General features: G+C 30.0%; 8 protein-coding genes across 8 annotated transcripts; 6 read left to right on the top strand and 2 right to left on the bottom strand.

Moving 5' to 3' along the window:
* Positions 1-451: 451 nt before the first annotated feature.
* Positions 452-1,258, bottom strand: USB1 (phosphoric diester hydrolase; the record flags this gene model as incomplete). The annotated part of the gene is made up of 1 exon (XM_064861425.1): positions 452-1,258. The coding sequence occupies one exon, from the start codon at positions 1,256-1,258 to the stop codon at positions 452-454; it is 807 nt and encodes a 268-aa protein (XP_064717102.1).
* A 663-nt stretch (positions 1,259-1,921) lies between these two features.
* CKI1 (bifunctional choline kinase/ethanolamine kinase CKI1) lies at positions 1,922-3,979 on the top strand (the record flags this gene model as incomplete). The annotated part of the gene is made up of 1 exon (XM_064861424.1): positions 1,922-3,979. The coding sequence occupies one exon, from the start codon at positions 1,922-1,924 to the stop codon at positions 3,977-3,979; it is 2,058 nt and encodes a 685-aa protein (XP_064717101.1).
* Positions 3,980-4,418: 439 nt separating this feature from the next.
* On the top strand, positions 4,419-6,788 carry SLX4 (Slx4p; the record flags this gene model as incomplete). Its single annotated transcript, XM_064861423.1, has 1 exon — positions 4,419-6,788. One exon carries the CDS (start codon positions 4,419-4,421, stop codon positions 6,786-6,788), a length of 2,370 nt encoding a protein of 789 aa, XP_064717100.1.
* A 767-nt stretch (positions 6,789-7,555) lies between these two features.
* Positions 7,556-8,842, top strand: RKM5 (S-adenosylmethionine-dependent methyltransferase; the record flags this gene model as incomplete). Its single annotated transcript, XM_064861422.1, has 1 exon — positions 7,556-8,842. The coding sequence occupies one exon, from the start codon at positions 7,556-7,558 to the stop codon at positions 8,840-8,842; it is 1,287 nt and encodes a 428-aa protein (XP_064717099.1).
* Positions 8,843-9,969: 1,127 nt separating this feature from the next.
* NHA1 (Nha1p) lies at positions 9,970-13,026 on the top strand (the record flags this gene model as incomplete). Its single annotated transcript, XM_064861421.1, has 1 exon — positions 9,970-13,026. One exon carries the CDS (start codon positions 9,970-9,972, stop codon positions 13,024-13,026), a length of 3,057 nt encoding a protein of 1,018 aa, XP_064717098.1.
* Positions 13,027-13,442: 416 nt separating this feature from the next.
* On the bottom strand, positions 13,443-15,884 carry SLS1 (Sls1p; the record flags this gene model as incomplete). Its single annotated transcript, XM_064861420.1, has 1 exon — positions 13,443-15,884. One exon carries the CDS (start codon positions 15,882-15,884, stop codon positions 13,443-13,445), a length of 2,442 nt encoding a protein of 813 aa, XP_064717097.1.
* A 765-nt stretch (positions 15,885-16,649) lies between these two features.
* Positions 16,650-18,932, top strand: RRN5 (Rrn5p; the record flags this gene model as incomplete). The annotated part of the gene is made up of 1 exon (XM_064861419.1): positions 16,650-18,932. The coding sequence occupies one exon, from the start codon at positions 16,650-16,652 to the stop codon at positions 18,930-18,932; it is 2,283 nt and encodes a 760-aa protein (XP_064717096.1).
* A 1,352-nt stretch (positions 18,933-20,284) lies between these two features.
* On the top strand, positions 20,285-21,805 carry PUT1 (proline dehydrogenase; the record flags this gene model as incomplete). The annotated part of the gene is made up of 1 exon (XM_064861418.1): positions 20,285-21,805. The coding sequence occupies one exon, from the start codon at positions 20,285-20,287 to the stop codon at positions 21,803-21,805; it is 1,521 nt and encodes a 506-aa protein (XP_064717095.1).
* Positions 21,806-21,937: the final 132 nt, after the last annotated feature.

Genomic DNA, 21,937 nt, shown 5'->3' with positions numbered 1-21,937 from the left:
GAATTATTGTAACACCTCTCGACTTTATTAGTATTAAAGTTTGTGAAAAAAAAAAAGACAACAACTATAAAGATATATAATCTGACTTAAGCTTATTTATGTAGTTATCTATCTATATCTATACAACCTTGTACGATAATGATCTCTTTAATCGTTCACCGTAGTAGTCAGAAATTGGCACAATTTAGAGAAGGTAAAAAACATAAAACAAACAAAAAAATAAAATCTTTCTCCAAATAATTCTTAATCAAACAATTGACAAAGTTGTTCCACACTTAACTATATCCCACTGTTATTTGGATGACTTCCGAGAATATACAAACTCCTTTAACAAAAACAAACATAGCCTCTACAAAAAGATCCTTTTCAAATCAAAGAATAAAAAAAAAAAAATGAAAAAATGTACTAAAGAGGAAAAGGAACATGATCCAATATTTACACTCTTACCCAATTAGGAAAAAGAAATATTCAGAGTGAGGGATTCTCTATCTTTATCATATTGAACTCTATGATCTTCTGGAATAATTAAAGGAGTATCTAAAGGTGGTAGAAGCAACGACCTTGCGTTCTGTGGGATTTTAGACCACGTTTTAGCAACCGAAACATGTGCTTTGTTAATGAATGATTCAGTCAAAAAAAGCTCTGGTTGAGGTGATCCCGCAATATTATCCCTAGAATTCCATAAAGTTGCAATTTCATTGAACAATGGTTTAATATAATTAAGAAGTGTATTTGAGTCTATAGGCAACGTCAGAAATGTAGCTAAAGAACCTGGCGTGTTCATTAATACAGGATGTCTTTCCAACGATATAGTAAATGATTTAGACATCTTTAGTGTCAAATTCTTCTTTAAATTGTCAAAGAACTTATCTCTCTCAAACTCAGTACTAAATTTCAAGTTCGGGGATAATGAAACATGTAAATTCAAAGGGGTCCCCAAATCACTATAAAACAACGGTCTAAATTCAATTCCATATTTTCCATATTGATTATTATAATAATTCAAATATTTGGATAAAATTTGTCTATCTTTTGAAGTTAATCTCCAATCAATATAGATAAAGCTTGTCCAAAATCTTGTCTTCATCAAATGCCCAGATCTGGTCCTTTTGAGACTTGTAGTTGGTTTAATATGATATTTATCTAATAATTTTCTGTTTATTAAACTTGTATCAAATTGTTGTGATATCTTATCCTCTTCAATCTCGGTTTCAGTCTCACATTCACTTTCACTTGAATAACCTCCCAGCAAATCCATTTATGTACTACAAAAGAATAGAATAGCAACAATAACAACAACATATAATATTATACATATATAATAATGTTGTTTAATGATCTAGGATTTTTCTTTCTCTCCGCAAAGAACATATCATTAACACAAATCTAACCATATCTTAACTCTTTGTTATATTTTCTTACCTCCCTGTCTATAAGAGCTAGTCACATAGATACATAAACACAAACACTTATATTTTATCTGTTTTAGATTTATCATCATTAGTTTTCAACCATTTGAGACGGACAAAAGACGGAAATAAGCCATATTGCGGGGAGATAATAAAATTTCTTGTTGTCGGGGTTTTTTAGGGCTCTTTTAGGGTTTGTTGATCATGTTTCTTTTTATTTTCTTTTTTTTTTTGTTTTTTGTTTTTGTTTTTGTTAGCGGGAGAACTCGAAGGGTTTTGTTGATTTGACATAAACGGTAGAGAAAGATAGAGAGAGACACAAACAGGTTGGTTCAATGAACAGGCCAAATGGACAACAGTGAGGAAAAGACTAGCAAAGTATCTACCACACATATCATTTGAAATATCTGCATGTAATCTATATGTTGAGTTTTATTATCAATTGAGATTACAAAAAAAAAAAATAAAGAAAAAGTATCAATAAAGTAAATGTATACTGGAGTAAGAACATAATGGTAACCAACAATAGCAATAAAAAACTTTATGGATCTCATTCATGTTCTAATATATCTAATGCTTCCACAAACACTACAAACCCTACCACAATTACCACAACAACAACTGCTACTGGTACAATTGGGAATCCAAATATAAATACAAGTAATGATAAACATTCAAGAAGACCTTCATTAACGAAAAAAAGATCAAGTCAAAGGTTGATCAAAAAAATAGGCATAAACTTAGATAATACACTTTCATATAAAGATGATCACTCTTACAATAGCGCAGATAGCGATGATATAGAATTTATTGTCAACGATAATATAAATAGAAATAAGGGTAATGATATTGATGCTGATTCGGAGCCTCTTTCAATAAGTAATAATAATTATAATAATGATAATACCAACAAAAACAGTTTACCCAATTTAACCAGTTTGAAAATATATAATGGGGATCAAGATAAAAATAACACTTATGTATCAAATTCACAAAATATTTTCGATGTGATAGAAGTCCCCTTTGTTAAAGCTTACTTAGATCCAAGTCTACCCGAAGACTATTTAAAAGACGACATATTAAATATTATTCAGACTCTAAGAATACCTAAGTGGTACCGCAAGGGTTACTTGGAATCTCCACTAAGTAGATCTAAATTAATATTAAATAAAATATCCGGTGCAATGACCAATGCTATCTTTAAAATCCAATATCAAGGATTACCATCCTTATTATTAAGAATCTATGGGAAAAATAACGACTCAATCATCGATAGAGATAATGAATTACAGATTCTTGCAAGATTATCTGTCCAAAATATCGGCCCTTCATTATATGGATGCTTTGAGAATGGTAGATTCGAACAATTTTTAGAGAACGCAACAACTTTAACTAAAGATGATATAAGAGATTGGAAGATTTCTCAACGAATAGCAAGAAGAATGAAGGAACTACATAATGGGATTCCTCTATTAAAGTCTGAATTCGAGAACGGACCAGTGAGTTGGAACAAGATTGAAAAATGGATAGATATAATTGAAAAACATCCCAACTGGATAGATGACAAAAAAAGAATACAGGATATTTTCAATTGTCAAGATTATGTTTCTTTGAAAAGAAATATTTATAAATATAAAAATTGGTTATTTAAGAATTCTCCTAAAAATTCACTTGTTTTTTGTCATAATGATACACAATATGGTAATCTTCTATTTAATTCTCCTCTAATAGATCTAAATTCTCTCTCTAATGCAGATTTATCTATTTATATAGACAAAGATAAAAATTACAATAAGCATGATACACAATCATGGACCCCCTCAGATTTAACACCTATTTCCACGGATTCCTTATTCCCATCTACATCAAACGTCTCTTTAGATACAATTATTAACCCACCAAAACAAGATCAAATTCAAGATAAAAAATTGGTTGTGATAGATTTCGAATATTCTGGCCCCAATCCAGCATCATACGATTTAGCCAACCATTTCAGTGAATGGATGCATGACTATAGCTCTACAAAACCTTGGAGTTGTAATTCTTCATTGTTTCCAACAAAGGAACAGTTATTAAATTTCCTTTATTCTTATGTATCGCATTTGAAAAGTTCATCCAGTGTAAATAAAAGAAAGGCTACAAAGGAATTAGATGATGAAGTTAGGTTCTTCTACAACGATGTAATTAAATGGAGAGGAACAGTGCAATTATTCTGGTCTATTTGGTCGATTATACAAAGTGGTGAATTACAAAAAGATAAACAATCTTTAAAGAATCAATTCGAAGGTATTAATGGTGAGAAATATGTGATTACTGTGGATCCAATAGATATCCAAGATAATAATAATAACGATGAATTTGAAACAGGATTAAATAAGAAAAGTGAACAAGAAGAGATTGAAGAAGACAAAGAGATGGAAGGCGTTAATATTGATACATTTGATTACTTAAAATATTGTAGTGATAAAATATCTGTATTCTGGGGTGACTTAATAGGACTAAGAATAATATCTTCAGAAGATATTATAGATGCTAATAGAATTCAAAGATTAGATACTGAAATGATATGAAAGTCACTCTACGTTCTAATTGATTGATAAATATATAATATATTATTATATATCTATGTAGAGGAAATGTGCAACTTATTTAAGTTGAATCTTTATCTGATCCTCAATCAGAGTTCAATAACATTAATAGTTATCTATTTTTCTATATATTTTGATATCTAGAAGTCAAAAAGTTTTATAGAAGAAAAATTTATAAAACCCAGTCTTTTAAACCTTTTTCAGAAACAAAAGAAAAATCAAAAAGTTAATTATCACTGTTTAACAAGGCTAAAAGAAGAAAGATACATGCCACATCTAATTGCAGAAGCATTGTTTACACGTTATTTAAAGATACTTTCTGTAAAAAAGAGAGATTCTATTAAGGGAAATCAGCAGCCCCTGCTAACACAGATACTACATATATATACTTTATATATAAATAGATGTTGTAAATGACGTGATGGATTTTAGACGCGCACAACGAAATTTGAATCTTTTGTTGGTAGATGGGAACCCAGATAATTCATTATTTAGTGAAAATGACAACCCAGACAGATTTGATTCTAGTCCTATAAAATCGTTTAATGATACACAAGTGCCTGATTTTGATTTGATATCCTCTGATACAGATATTAAACACCCCATCACTACCATATCTCAAGAGATTACAGAGAACAAAGAGATATCTCGAACTGTGATAATGGAGGATAATATGGAAGTAAATATTAACAGAGAAAATGAACCTAACAGCAATACTCTTGGTGTTAGTGAATCTACTAAGAATAAAACATTGAAAAATTATGATAATGACAACAAAGATAATATTAGTGATAATAATAACAATAATTATTCCAACCAAATATTTTTAAACACACAAATACAGAGTAGACTGGATGAAGCCAACAAAGAAATGGAAATAAAATCTCAGCTTAATCAATTCAAGTATACCCAAGAGGAATCTCAACTTATGGGATCACCACTTATCCTAAAAAAACTAAACAGTAATACAAACCCACACTTAAAGCAAGATAAAAAAATAAGAAAAACTAGTTCACAACCTTCTCGAAGATCTCATTTAATGGAGATGCTATCAGGAAAGAATAAGAAAGTGAGAGATATTCTTAAAAATCATAATGAAAAAACAAAAGCCAAATCAAAAACTTCTACAAAGAAAAACAAGAAAATTGTTTACGATATTTATAACGAAGAAGAATGGACTGTTTTAAAACAACTTCTCTTAGAAAAATTCCCTGAAAATACTAATGAGGATATAAATGAAATATTTAATTATGCATATGGTGATAGTGAATCGCAAATTGAAGAAAATATGGAACGAAACTCCGTTGATATGTGGAGTGCATCACAACAATCTTTATATATATCTCCAAAAATAAGTCAAGATTCACACTTCCCAACACAGGGCAATAATGATGAAAAACTTAAACTTCTTTCTTTATCACAAGTAATGGAAAATACTAGTGTAACAGATATTAATCAACTCAACGATACAGATAACAATACCGATGAAAAAAAAGAAGATATAAATTTACTTAATAGTGACTGTGAAATCTTGGAAGGAAATGTTGTAACAAGTTATAGGAAAAATCAACCTTTAATAATTGATTCTGATAATTCTATAAAAGATACCGATTATAAGCTAAATAAAGAAAGCATCGAAAAAGACTTCATGGAGGAAAACAATGCGAAAATAATAATAAATGATAATAGAAGAATGGGACATAATCCTGCAGATAGACTAACTAATAACAAAGATCATATAGTAATATATGATAGCATGGAAGAAGAAGAAGAAACAATAAATAGAATACATATAGAAGATGAAACCAAATTTAAAAAACAAAGAATATATTATTCTTCACAGAATGCGTCAGAAATTTTGAAGATTAAAACTACTTCAGGTTTAGGTTCTATTCCTTTATTACCATTTGATCCAATTTCCCCTGAGAAGAAGAATTCAATGATAAATTTGACTCAAGGATCATTCAAGGTGACTAGTGAATTAGTATCTCCAATTAAATCTATCCCATCTGAATCAAGTACTACTAAGGAATTACTAATTGAGCAACAAGTCCAAGTCCCCGCTACCAGAACAACGACTTTTAATGATATTCAAGAAATAGAAAAAGCTAAATATAGTGAATATGTTCCAGATATAATATTAAAAATACATAAAGAGCAATTAAACAATTTAATTGAAACACAGGATTATTTTAAAATTAAAAATGTTGTACGCATGAATGAGACTGACCATATAGTATATGATTCTTATGGTGAAGAGGAAAATAACGGAGGTATGATAACTACGCCGGAGAATGATATGATTGTGACATTGGAATCAAGAACTAAAAGAAAAACACCACCAGCCTTAATTATATCTCCAATAAAAAGTTCTTTAAAGACACATGAGATAGACTTGTTTGAAGTCCATAAGGATATACAATCTGAACTATGGGAAAGTCAATCAGTTAAAGATATTAGACTTAATATCCATCAGATAGGATTAAAGACATCTCGCAAAAAAGCAGAAATGATTGAATCATTAAAATTAGCATCGCAAGTACTACAATCACAAGGTGTTTTGGATATTACATCCCAAGACCAAACGTCCAAAGATGATATATTTAAGTATTTGTCATTATTGGCTAAGCAGTTTCCTTCTTCAATTCTTGAGAAGTTTTATACATTTCAAGCAATTCCAATAACCGAAGTAATTGAGAATTTTAATCTGATAAACCCATTTGTAGATCGTATAGAGGAGCAAACAATTAAAGAATGGGCTGAATCAAATGGAATAATTCTTTGCCAATAATATCTAATTTATGTAATATCAACATATCTCTTTTTATTTTTTTTTGTACTGTCGTTTTGCTATTTTATATTGATAGATTTTTTTATTATATGATATATTCAAAATTAATGAATAACTTAATTAGTGTTTTTTCTTTAAAACCGTTAGACTGATTATATTATATGCAATACTAATTATAATCGTAGGTACCTATAACACATATTCAACAGTAGAGCTATTATATTCCTATTATGAACTCTCTATAGTACAACTATTGTAGCACTGTAGATAATATATATAGGATTAGAAACAAGAGCAACAAGAAAAGGTTAGTAAATGAATAGTTAAAGAAGCAATTGGAACATTCCTAAACTAGCGATAAACATCGGTTTAGTACGTTTTCTTACACTGCTATAACTGTTCCTTTGAAATGTTTGTATAAAACAATACTCAAAAAAAAAAAAAAGTTAAAAGATTTATTTCACTTTTAAATTCATCATCTTCGTGTTTTCAACACTTATATTTTCCATATACTTATGTTTGATCCTTTTATTATGGGATGTCTCTTTACTTCCATTTTAAGAAGTGCAATGAGGGAAGTCCGACATATCAACGATATCAACAATAGTTTGGATTTGGATGCTTAAACATTCTTATTTCTATCTATTTAGTTATTTATATTCAGTTATACAAGAAAAGACTTTTAACTGTGAATAATCTTTTTTTTTTGTGTACATGTGTACATGCAGATGTCTAAGCCTAATATAGAATAAATTCAAGTCTGCTAGATGTCATCATTGCAATTTTTTCAATTGAACAAAGATACTCTCTTCGAACATATTTTTGAAAGATATGTACGGTTAGAAGACAATATTAATGACTTAAAACAGGATTTAGGAATTCAAAACAGGAATCGTAATCAAATTGAGATCAATATTGAACCATCTGATGAGCAGCAACAATACATTGCTTCTATAAAAAATAATAAAAATAAACAACAAACTAAAAAAAATTTAAAAAGAGGAAGAAGAAGAAGAAGTGGGAAAAGAAAACAGGACCTAGAAATAAATCCAGATACCCAAAAAGCATTAGGTACTACAAACACGGCATCAATTTCAATCGTTAAAAATACTTTTAGCTTTATAGTTGATCAATCGTTGACAAGCCTTAATTCTTCAAGGGATAATAATAATTCCACTACAGGTTATGTTTTATGGTCTATTACCCCATTTTTTCTTAAATGGCTATTATATGATCCAGCTGCGAATGTATTTAGATCTGGGATAAGTAATTATCCATTAGAAAGAGAATCTCTTGAAGAAGAAGAAATAGATACTCCACTAAAAAAGGATAATCCGTATGTTCAAATTTCTTCTATTTTAAATTTACAATCTATATCTAATAAAGAAATCGCTAAAGACAGTAAAGAGGATCATAAAAAGTGTGTTATAGAATTAGGTTCGGGAATATCTGGTATTTTACCAATAGTGTTAGGTAATTATGTGGACTATTACATTGGGACAGATCAACAGGGGATATTAAATAAACTTAAATATAATATAAAAGAGAATTGTTCACAAATAATATTAAGAGAAATATATTCAAAGAGTTTAAATATTGAGCCATGTGGCGACGATAGTTCTATTGTAGAGAAAAATGATACAGATACTGAAAGGAAAGCTCTGGAGAGACCAAAGCTTTTTTTAGAAATTGAATGCATTGATTGGGAAACATTTAAATTGGATAATGAATCGATATCGAGTTTGTATCCTTCGTTAGATACAATGAAGCAGCTAGAAAGTAAAACTGTGTATATAGTAGCTATGGATGTTATTTACAATGATTTTCTTATCAAACCATTCCTTAATACAATACAACAATTGAGAGCCTATTATCTAGAAGACGATAACAATGGATCTGTCACTGTTGTAATTCTGATTGGTGTTCATTTAAGGTCACAAGAGGTTGTTACTACATTTTTAGAGCAAGCGATTGAACAGGATACATGGTCGGTTTATTCAATAGACACTTTAGAGTGGAAAAAATCTCGTTTCAATCTTTACATGATAAAATAGGTAAATCTATTTACAGTCAACTAAACCAATTACATAGGTGTAGTTATGTTATCTATATATCCAAATATATCCAGCACAGGCATGCATATGCATTAGTTATAACAATTAAACTGCAATCATTGTTTCTTGTAAGGCACAATCGAGTGCATCCATATCCATATCTATATTATATATTTTCATTATATCTATATCCTGTTATAAAATAAACGGGGGCCATCGAAAATTGTTATCGCTATTGTCATTGTTATTGTTATTATTTTTTTTTCCTTCTTTTTCTTCTTTTCTTTTCTTTTTTTTATTTTATATTTTTTTTTCTTCGAAATTGTGCGGAGCAAAGAAAAAAAAAATAGCCTCCTCATCTCTGAAATTATATAACAGATTATCTTAGTCATATATTATGGGTGTTTTATGGTGCCTGTGCCCATATATGACTAAATATGTGGGCTAGCTCTTTTGAATCACTTGATTACTTCGTTGGTTAATCAGTTGAATGTTTAATGGTTCACTACTAGTCCAGCGTTATACTATATCATATTACAAGAGTTTAATAATAATTATAATCTGTTTTTTCTTTTTTTTCTTTTTTCTTTTTTTATTCCCATTTTCTTTATTCCATTTAATTAGCAGACATCATAAATATCCGTTTGATTTGTGTAAGCTATTCACTATACACTATCAAATAGTTGTCTGAAACAAGTTGTAACTATAATTTCATCGCGTACTATTTTATTTAATTGTTACAATTTTTGACTTTCTATCACTAAATAGTTTTCCAAGTGACTTTATTGCATTTTATTTAGCAACACACAACCCCCCCATTATACTAATATTCATATCGTGGAGTGAAGTGAAGAAAACAACTGCAACATTTCTACCCCCCCCCTACTCTATCATTATTACTGCTAGTATTCTTATCTTTTCGCTACACTCATTTTAAATATTATTGTCATTATCATTATTAACATTTGCATATTCAAATCAAATATACCACTCAATATCATTTCAATTCTTTTTTTTATTCTTATTTTTAATTTTTTTTTACTTCAATTGATTATTTTTGTTAACTGTATTACACTTTCCTTTTTAACTGTTCTATAATATCATTGTTTATTTATAGGGATTGAATTATGGCAGTCTGGGAACAGTTAGAGGTATCAAAGGCACATGTTGCTTATGCATGTGTTGGTGTTTTTTCCTCCATCTTTTCTTTAGTGTCTTTATTTGTTAAAGAAAAATTATATATTGGTGAATCTACCGTTGCCGGTATATTTGGTCTAATTGTAGGGCCGGTTTGTTTAAATTGGTTTAATCCATTGACATGGGGGAATTCGGATTCCATTACATTAGAAATAACAAGAATTGTCTTGTGTTTACAAATTTTTGCTGTTGCTGTCGAATTACCAAGAAAATACATGCTTAAACATTGGTTATCAGTGGTCTTACTATTAGTTCCTGTAATGACTGCGGGCTGGCTGATTATTGGATTATTTGTCTGGATCATTATACCAGGGCTAAATTTTCCTTCCAGTTTATTAATATCCGCATGTATCACTGCCACGGATCCTATTTTAGCACAATCTGTTGTATCAGGTAAGTTTGCTAAAAGAGTGCCAGGCCACTTGAGAAATTTGTTATCCGCAGAATCCGGTTGTAATGATGGTATGGCTTTCCCGTTCATTTATTTATCAATGAATCTTATTTTGCATCCTGGAAACGGACGTGAAATAGTTAAAGATTGGATCTGTGTCACCATTCTATACGAATGCATCTTTGGATGTATTCTAGGGATTTTCATCGGATACATTGGAAGAAGATCAATTAAATTCGCTGAAGAGAAAAATATTATCGATCGTGAATCCTTTTTGGCCTTTTATGTGGTTCTTGCATTCTGCTGTGCTGGGTTCGGTTCTATTTTAGGGGTTGATGATCTGTTGACATCCTTTGCTGCAGGTACAACATTCGCCTGGGATGGTTGGTTTAGTGATAAAACTGAAGAAAGTAAAGTCTCCACAGTTATTGATCTTTTATTAAATTATGCATATTTCATCTATTTCGGTGCTATCATTCCCTGGAGTCAATTTAATAATGGCGAGATTGGTTGCAACGTTTGGAGATTGATCTTATTATCGATCATTGTCATTTTTTTAAGAAGAATACCAGCGGTGATGATACTTAAACCTTTTATACCTGATATCAAATCATGGAGAGAAGCTATCTTCGTAGGCCATTTCGGTCCAATTGGTGTAGGTGCAATCTTTGCTGCGATTTTGTCTCGTGCAGAACTGGAAGCTCATGTTACTGATGAACCAACCCCCTTGAAACATATTCCACCGAAAGGCACTGAACATTGGCAGTTAATGGCTTGTGTTTGGCCCATGACTTGTTTTTTTATTGTCACATCAATCATTGTTCATGGCTCTTCAGTCGCAGTCATCACTTTGGGGCGCCATTTGAATTCAATAACATTAACCAAGACTTTTACTACCCATACTACAAATGGGAATGGAAAATCCTCTTGGATGCAAAGATTGCCATCTTTGGATGCTGCAGGTCGTTCCTTTTCACTTCATAGATTGGATACTTTCACACAGAAGGAGATCTCTAGAACGAGTACTGTGGAAACTAGTGGTATACCTGCAAAGCCTGCAGGTGGGATGAGAAGAAGAAAACAAGGAAAAAAGAAAAGTAAGTTGAGAAAACATACGAGAAAGATCTCTTCTGTTCAAAGAGAAATTTTTGGTTCCAAATCACACAACGATGAATTAAACGATTTAGGAAGAGAAAGATTACAACGTGAAAGGGAGGCTCGTGCTGCTACTTTTGCATTAACCCCATCTGTTAGGCCGACAGAATTGCATGATGATGACCTGGACAGGATTCAACCTTATAATGGGAGAATAGAAAACAGAAGTAATTCTAGCAACTTACCTGAAGAAGGAGGAAGTTATGAATCTATTGTAGTTACATCCCCAGTAGAGGCGTTAAATAACTATCCAATGTATGAATCTGATATGGAAACGGAAGAAAATATTGACAGTGAAGAAGAAGATAACTTTGATGAATATGATCCTCAACAGGCTATTCCTGATCATTATCCTCAAGATATAGAAATGGGTATTAAGAATGTTCATAAAGATTTAGACGATGTCTCCTCTACTACATTGGAAGAAGAGGAAAAAAGAAGAAAAATAGAAGAAGATGAACACACAGGAAACACTGCATATATAGATGGCACACACCTTATTATTGAAAATAAACATGGTGAAATTGTTGAACAAGCTGAAATAGGTAACCCTCCTAGAGATGAAGAAGAGGGAAGTAGAATAGACAGTTATTCTCAAAGTGAATCTCATATATCTCCAATTCAAAGTATAGCTTCTAGTAGACCATTGGCACCATTAAAGAAAATTTTATCTCCTGAATCTCTTCATAAAATACAATCTTTAGTCGATGACAGTCAATCTCAAAGAAATACCATATCTTCTAAAGACAGCAATGTGGATGAACAATCTCATATTTCTAAAAAAAAAACCAAGTATCACGCTTATAAGATGGACCAGCATTTAATTATTGAAAATGAGGATGGTGAGATTATAAGGAGATATATGATTCACCACCATCCAAGCTCACAGAAAAAAAAATCTGATGCAATTGTCAATAGAGTGCTAAATTCTGTAGGAATACGTCGGAATATTTCAATTAGCTCAGATGCAAATACAATACCATCTTCAACGTCTCTTGACAATGATATACCACTTGAACAATTGACAAAAAAACATAGAACGTTAACTCCAGCACCTCATAAAGTAGCAAGACACGCATCTATATCAGATAGTGAAGAGATTGACAATAGTAGTAGAGAAGACAGTTATAATGACGATGAAGGGGATACTACTGATGAATCATATACTGATGAATATATTGATGATTCAGAAGAAGAGTCAGAGACTGAATTTGAGAGACAACGAAGATTACATGCCTTAGGCCAAGCTCCAGCACCTCAAACAAATGCTAACAATAATAGAGATAACAATGATAATATTAATGTTTATCTAAATGAAGAAGATGAAGAAGAATATCCAGTTACAAGTCCATCCGCTACAGGAAATCATGGAGGGCATCCAAAATCAAATACGTTAATGGAAAAATTTTCCAACAAGATAGGCAAGAAATTCAGATTTTAATCGAACATCCATCATCATTGTATATTAGTGTTGTTTTGCCTATAAACGTTGTCTATTGGCTCTTTTATCTGATTATTAGTAGCTGTTTTTTCAATGTATTTGTAAACATAATTTTGCTTGACAACGTTGTGTTGATAATTTTGTATTAAAAGAAAAATTTGCATTATATAATATCTATTTGCATTAATCTTGTTGTTTGTATTAATCTTTCTAATGCATATTTAGTTAACATGCATGCAATAAATTATTTCAAGAAAATCCAGATTTTTACATTTCTTAAAAATATGTATCTATATCTATATCTATATACAAGATGATTAGTAAAAGGAATCTATAAAACAATGACGGAATTTCTTCCTAAAAGTATTTATAACAACACATGCATACTTTCTACTATATTCTTCATAGGAATTTAATCAGAACATAAAAATATCCTTAATAAAAGCCCTGAATTCTTTTTTTGTTGGTTTTGAATCGCTAGAAATAAAATCTATTTGTTGACTTTTACCACCAAAGTTACCTCCATCGATTTCAGAATATTGAACACAATATTTATCCATATATTTCAATTTTAAAATTTTATGCCTATTACAAGTAACATAATTATATCCAATCGTTGGAATTAAATGTTTGGTATCCGATAATCCTATGGGATTATTCAAACATAAATTATATGGTATTTTAACATTATCGATAAAATTACTCATTTTGATCTCATTTAAAAAAGAGATTAATCCGGGCTGGGATTCTAATGTAGCTTCAACATTCATAACATAATCATTAGAGATTCTGTAATCAAATGGACGTTCTGGTGTTTGAATTAAATAATTTTCTCTTAAAATGGGAATAATAGCCTGTACTGAATCAAGAATAATTTGATTATTTTCATCTATTTGTAACCATAATTCTAATGGTTGATCTTTTAAAGGCGTATGATTATTCATAGATTCTTCAAATTGCTTCCTATCGGGGGTTAATATTATTTGTAAATAATAGTCATGTTGATCTGTTAATAATAATTCATCTTTAGTAAACTCTTTATCAAAAAGAGGTAATTTCAATAATTTTTCTGATAACTGTGGAATTCTTGAATGGAAAATCCAGTTTGAGTGCAAGGAAGAAAAAGATGACGACTCTTCGACATTAGAGGAAGAAGAAGAACAAAGTGGCATAGGAGATGTCAGTGATGCTTTTTTATTTGGTCTTAAGACTTGACCTAATGATATACTCAATATATTAGATACATTTGGTTTTAAATTTATAACAGAGGCCTTATTTGCATGGTTAAAGAAATTATAAAATTTATCAATCTTTTCATCTGTCAATAGATTATTAAGAGAATCAGATGTTAATTCTTTATATGATTCATTCTTGATTGGGCAAATTTCACGCAAAATTTCAAATGGTTCAATCTGTCTTAACCAATTTAAAGTTTGTATATCAACAAAGGGGAACCATTGGAATTGGTTTTCTTTATTAGTATTCGAACTAACTTGATCAATGGCTTGTTTCCAATAATCTGAATACGCTCTTGATACTTCCATATTAAGGTAATCTGCCCATAATAGTAGTCTTTTAGCTAATTGAATTCTTTTATTACCAAAGGCAAAAATTTCATTTTTATCCAGGTTTATATCCACATCACAGAGTCTTGTTATCCTAGAGATGATTTTATTATTGTAAGAAGTAGTAGTTGAAGAGGTAGATGAGTTAGTTGAAGGCATCCACTTCGTCATTAATATGTTTTTTAATATATTAGTTATTGAAATTTCAATATATTTCAAAACTGATTCATTTCCCCACAACTTTAATTGATTATTCGAATAATCTAATTGAATCAGAAGATTCTTATCCAATCTAGATAAATTTTTTAAAATTTTACCATTTTGTGTCAATAACAATAACTTCGTTTGAACATCATTTAAATTGATAATTTTGTGTGACATTGAATAACTATTCATAGTATTCATTTTAGACGAAACTTTTAGATTCCAAACGTCATTCAACAATCTTTTCACTATATCTAATTTAACCAATTTTGATGTGGATATTCTTGTAAAAGATTTCGTTGATATATAATAACGTAATTGTTTGACGGTATATCCGTCATTTAATCTTTCTACTAATTCATCAAATATTTTACTCGACACTTCTGTAGTAGGCGGTCTCATAGAATCGATAGATTGGATGATTTGTTCATTTGTAAGTTTAGATTCAAATTGTAATAGCGTGTTAGATGATTGTCCTTTCGGATCACGAAGATAAACATTATTCGAATTATCGATAATAATATTATTATTGCTATTATTTTTACTACACCCGTTACTAGGATCAGTATTTTTATAAGCGTTATTATTGTCACCTAAGTCCACCCCTTCTAAGATTGTAATATGTTTTGTATTATTATTATTACTATTATTATAATTGGGACGATCCATTCTATTTGAATGATTATTTTTTTTAGTATGTTTGTGATTATTTTTTTGAGTATTTGGCAACAGACCACTTTGTTTTAAATCTAATACAAGAATATGTGGTTTCTGTGGCTTAATTTTCTTACCCCTGGTCACATTGTGAACATCTTCTTTATTGTTTCCACAATTTTCAGATGTTGGCAATAATGATGAGCTAACAGGAGCAGTGGGGATGGTACAAGTGATAGCACTTATAGTAGTAATTGTATTAGCATCAGTGATGGTAGTTCTATCGTTGTGATCCTCGGTGTTATTATCTATAGTATTATTTGTAGAAATGCTGTTATCAATATTATTTACAAGTGAATACCACAATTTATTGGTGTAATTTAAATACTTCCAAGTTATTAATTTATTATAATAACATTTCAATAATAGTGACATTATATTAAAGTGTATACCATAGCTAAATCACCTAATGTTTATCTCAGTCTTATTATATGTGTGTGCGTGTGAAGATGCTTATATTAAGATCTGATTAATATTCTGTGTATCTTTTTTTTTCAAGGGAATATACGAAAGAATAAAACTATTTGTGTCAGGTTATATATATATAAAGAGAGAGATGAATGATATCTCTTCCTAAGTTCGAGAGAGTTCGAGGAGTAGCGGTAGTAAATAGTTCCAACCCATTGAATATTTACTTTCTTTTCTGTTACTTCTTATTTGTTTTTGTTTTTGTTTTTTTTTTTTCTTTCAAGATATTGAAAAGGGAAAACAACGATATCACAAATAAAAAAATGAAAAACATATTTTAGTTTTGCAAAAACCCTATGTTTGTTCTAAAATAATGGGAAATTATTTGTGTATATATTATTACAACCCTAAATTTAATGTTGAAAAAGTTTTGTTTTATTGAAATTTTATTATTATTTTGATTATTTTTTTTTTTTTTGGTCGACATTAAGAATTTAAATTAAAGAAAAAATAAATAATACACAAATAAATAAATATATGAAGAAAAAAAAAAAAAAGAGAAGGCACTAGGAAATTAAATCAATAGATAAGTAAGCCAGTCCATGTATCTTTATGAAAACTCTAACTGATTTGTATTTCGATTTTGATACATCAATGATATTTTGTATTTCTGTCTACAAATCAACTAGAGATGTATAAATGATGCTGACTAAATAATTAAATGATAAGAGAATGGGTAGAATAAGGAAAAGAAACTTGAGGCAAGATGGTAAGAAATCAATCGATATTATAAAATTATCAAATAATGGTCATTCGGGAAGATGCATAAATTATTATGATGTGACGACACAATATATCAAATGGTACAATAGAGAAGTCACCAATTTTTTTGATTGCACACCAAATATGTATCCGAAATTACATTCTTCCTACGTTCATGTCAATAGTACTTATGAATTTCATAAACATAAAAGTGATCAAGCAAACGCTGTTTCAGATGCCGAGTATGATGAGATGGGTGAATTAGACGAGGAGAGTGAAGTGATTGAGTATGGTTCTTTTTGGACATCAAGTGAGAAAAGAATGTTTTTTAATCTTTTAAGCAGATATTCAATTCATAGACTAGATGATTGGTACCCATATTTTAATGGTACAAAGAGCAAAATAGAAGTATTAACATACTATAATGTATTACAGAGAAACCTGAAATCAGTTAAAGAGAGATTACCTAACCTTTTGTATAAATATGAGGATTATCCTATATCGTATGAGATGGATGACAATTTTATTGAATTCGATGAACATATGAGTCAAAGACTAATTGATAAAGATGAATTGGAATATTATTATGATAATGAACCGGTGAACAGTAATAACAACAGCAATATCCAAAGTAACGGGAATAGCAATAATAATAATAACAATAATAATAACAATAACAATAATTTAATTGTGAATTTTGACAAATGGAATCAAATATGGAACCAATTTTATCGAAAGAGTATTAATGATGATAAGAATATGGATGTCGATACAAGATATCCGGAATTCATTGGAGATGAAATGAATTATAAACAAGATTCCAACAAACTTTATGAAATCCAAAAGGAGATAATAGAATTGAAGGGGAAAGAACATAGAGTATTACAATATACACCTGTGGATGAAAATGAAACAAATAATGCCATAACAACAACAACAATAAAAAGAGGGAAAAGAAAAACAATTCAACCATTACCACTTAATAAAGAATCTATGGAATACATTGAAACATGTGTTAGAAATTACATTCGAGATATTTTATATTTTACGATACTGTCAAGAATTAATAAAAGAAGTATTCATGGAGACCATGTAAATAGGTTATTTCGATATAATAATAGGATGAATTTCAAGAAGATATTAAATAAAAAATATAGGAAAGCTATTAAATTGTCAGTGAAGAATAAAGAAAGAGATTATATAATAAGGAATAAAAGGAATAGTAATAATAATAATAATAGCGATAATGATAATGATAAAGAGGAAGGAGAGGAAGGAGAGAAAGCAGATAAGAATGATAGGATGTTGTATCCACATGTCATTACTAAAGAAGAGATCTTTAAGGGGATCATACTAATGAGACAGGATAGACCCAAAAGGCATATTGAAATGAATAAATCTATTGAAGTTATTAATACAATAAACAAATTTGAAATGAAATTGGATGATAAAGATGTTAGTAATAATAATAATAATAATAATAATAATAATAATAACATGATGATGATGAAAATATTTAAGGAAAGATGGTTTTTACGGTCACTAATAAATGAAATGGTATATGATAAATTAAATCATCCAATCCCAATAGTAATTAATAACACTAATTATAATGATATAGATATATATGATGATATTAAGAGTACTAATAGTGGATTTGAAAGAGGAAATAATAGTTACGATTATGATATAAATCTACAAAGTGAATATAGTAGGTTGATTAAGAACCCAATTGATCAAGAATTGAAAATGATAATTGGATTAATGAGAAAGGGTACACTTTCTATATCCAAAAGAGGTAATAAAATAAAGATAAATAGTGAAGAAGAGATAACGATGCAAAGGAAGAATAAATATAACTTTGAAATAGTAAACGATGATAGTAGTTATATTGAATGGGGATCAATAATTAATAAGATATTGAATAAAAGATTAGATAACGAGTTAGAGTTAAGATTGATAGAGAGAGAGAGAGAGAATCTTGAAAGAAAAGATCAGTTGAAATCAAGACAATATTTAGATACATTATATCATTATTTTGGTAGTATATTAAGTATGACCCCACCTGGAACTGGTGGGAACAGCCATCATTATAGTGATAGTAATAATATAATTACCAATAGATTATATGTTATGATAGATGAGGATGACATGGGAAGGGAAACAAGAGAAGAAGAAGAAGAAGAGGAAGAGGAAGAGGAGGATTATATATGGCCATCTACTGTCAAAGTGTTTGAGAGAATGAATTTCTAATAAATTTAGTCTAGATAATATAATACAATAGAGTAGAGTATAATAATAATAATAATAATAATATAGTAGTGGTACGCTACAATATGTAATATTATTGTTATAAGATATCATTCTGTGCCAATGCTGGCGTAACAGAAGAGAATATAAGCAGTGTGGATTACTTATGAGACATTCGATGGAACTCTGTTTGCTGAGTCAGATCAGTCACATGTATAAATCGAAACAAAAACTTCGAGACACAAAGAACTGGAAAATAAAATAAAATAAAATAAAATAAAAGAATTCAGGGAGAAGGGGGGGGGGAAGGCAAACAGATACAAAAACACCCAAACACCCAAATTGTTATTCCCAATTCCAACGGCAGGAATTCGTTTTCCGGACGAATTCTCCCAAAAAAATTAAAATAAAAATGAAAAAAAAAAAGACACGGAAACCGAGTTCCGTCTATTTTTTGTATGTGTTTTTTCTTGTTTTTGTCACATTTACCGTATTTATTATATTTATTATATTTATTGTAATTGATGTGAGATAGAAACGGCTGATACAATTGTTATTATTATCAATAAATGATGATAAGTGATAATAAATGATAATAAATGATGATAAATGGCAGTTATGACAGTTATGGCAATAAGTAGAATGAGAATGGCATTACAGAGTGCTCAGGAAATTATACCATACGCATGTGTGTTTGTTTGTGCGTTTGGGAACGTATGTGTAGACACAAAATAGATAGTGATTACTTGTGTTGATTTATGCAAAATTTGGTTTGTTTTGATTTGTCTATCTGTTCTTCTCTTATCAATCTATCCTTAGGATTATGTAATATTTCATGTGTCCTTGTTTATCTATTCATTTGTTTATGTCTTTTATTTTATTTTATTTTATTTTATTTTATTTTTTGTTTTTAATGTGACTTGTTTGTTGACTGATTAACACCGTTATAGCCATTTGTTTCTATAATTTTCTACAAACTCCCACATATATATATATACTTCATAACTTTTGCTATTCCAATAATTATCCAATCGTTTATTTCTTCCTTATTCATTTATTTTTTTTTTCTTTCCTCTCCTACGACATATTATTGATTTTTATTATTACTTTGAATATTCTAATAACGATTTTTGCCTAGAATCATCATATACAACTAACTACTCACCTAAACCTTTCTATAAAAGGATCAATATATAATTTATATCAGATAATATTCCTTATCTAACTTTCTATTAGTATCTGTTTTGTTTTTACACTTTTATTCTATTTTATTGCTCTTTTTTCTTTTTTATTTTTTATTTTTCTTTTAAAGGATTAAAATACATATATAATACAATATCACACATATACTTATAATGGGTATTCATCGTATCACCACTAAAACACAAACAATACTTCCTTTTAAACTCTTCGATTTTAAACTATTTAAGAATGATATGACATCTGCTATGTTTTATCGTCATTATGTTTCAGGAACTAACATGAAAGAAAATACTGGAAACTCACTATTATATACTCCTGAAAATACAACTGCTACAACTTCTACCTCTAATCCTATATCTACATCCACATCTATCTCTAATTCAACTACAGTTATCTCTTCCTTTCCTTCTTCTTCTACTTCTCCCTCCCCTTCTTTCCCCACTTATGAAGAATATTTCAAAACTTTACCAAAACAAACCTTATTTTCTCTATTCCTAATCGGTGTGTGTTCATTAAATAAATTGACTTTATCAACTGCTACATATATTTTCCCATTTATTCCACTCTCTTTAGTTCGCATCCTGGTATCAAAGCTTTACTGTGGTGGTGAAAACATGCAAGAAGTCTTACAATGTGGTCAAGAGTTACAAAAAAGAGGTATCTCAAATATGATGCTTTCTTTAACAATCGAAAATTCTGAAGGGGTTAAGCAAATAGAAAATATCGACCAAAGTATAGTGGACCCAACTATCGAATCCATCTACAAGGTATTGAAACCTAACTTATTATCTCAGTTGGATTCTCTTACCGATGAACAAAATATTAACACAATTGCACCAGGGTATATCGCTTTGAAACCCTCTGCACTAATTGAAAATCCGAATGACATTTTAATGAATTATGGTACTCATCCAGACTCGAAAGTGTTGTTCGACCGCTGTGCAAGAATCACTCAAGTGGTCCATGATTTGAATCAACAATTATCCAAGATCTATCCATCACGTAAGTCACCCTTCTTCGTTTCTACCATTGACGCAGAAAAATTTGATTGGCAAACTAAAGGTGTATACAATTTACAACGCCAATTGATGCAAAAATTTAATCGCGATCCTTTGATCTCTGTGGCCGGTACTTGGCAACTATATTTGTCAGATTCCATAAAACATCTGACTAATGATGCTTTACTGGCTAAACAAAACGGTTATAGATTAGCATTAAAGATTGTCCGTGGCGCCTACATTCATTCTGAACCAAATAGAAACTCTATCATCTTCAGTACAAAAGAGAGCACAGACAACAACTACGATAATATAATGACCATGGTTCTCAATGACATGAAAAATAATGGTAAAGATTCTGTGTATGGGCATTTGGTTGTGGCCTCCCATAACGCAGAATCTCAAATCAAAGCAGCTGTCCTATTGGATCAATTGTCTGAAGATACATACGTTAGAGCTAATGTTTCACTTGGCCAATTGTTGGGTATGTCCGATAATTTGGCATACAATTTAATCAATAACTACCATATGCATAATTTGATTAAATACGTTCCATGGGGCCCAACAAAAGAGACAAGAGATTATCTGTTGCGTAGATTACAAGAAAATGGAGATGCAGTTAGAAGTGATAATGGATGGGGATTAGTCAAGAAAGTCGCAAAAGCTTTATTCTAAATCAATTAGTACTGGAAGTTCCGATTTTAGGTGTTCATTTTTGTATATTTATTGTATACACGTTTACTCACATGCCTCTTCCCAACCTAACTGTGCCATCTATCCTTTCCTTCTTTTTTTTTTTTGGTTTTT

The sequence above is a fragment of the Arxiozyma heterogenica genome (genome assembly GCF_036370985.1).
Source record: "Arxiozyma heterogenica strain weizmannii chromosome Unknown scaffold_7, whole genome shotgun sequence".
Taxonomy (NCBI): Eukaryota; Fungi; Ascomycota; class Saccharomycetes; order Saccharomycetales; family Saccharomycetaceae; genus Arxiozyma; species Arxiozyma heterogenica.
Note: the sequence above shows the minus strand (reverse complement) of the source record. Positions and strands in the feature narration are given on the sequence as shown.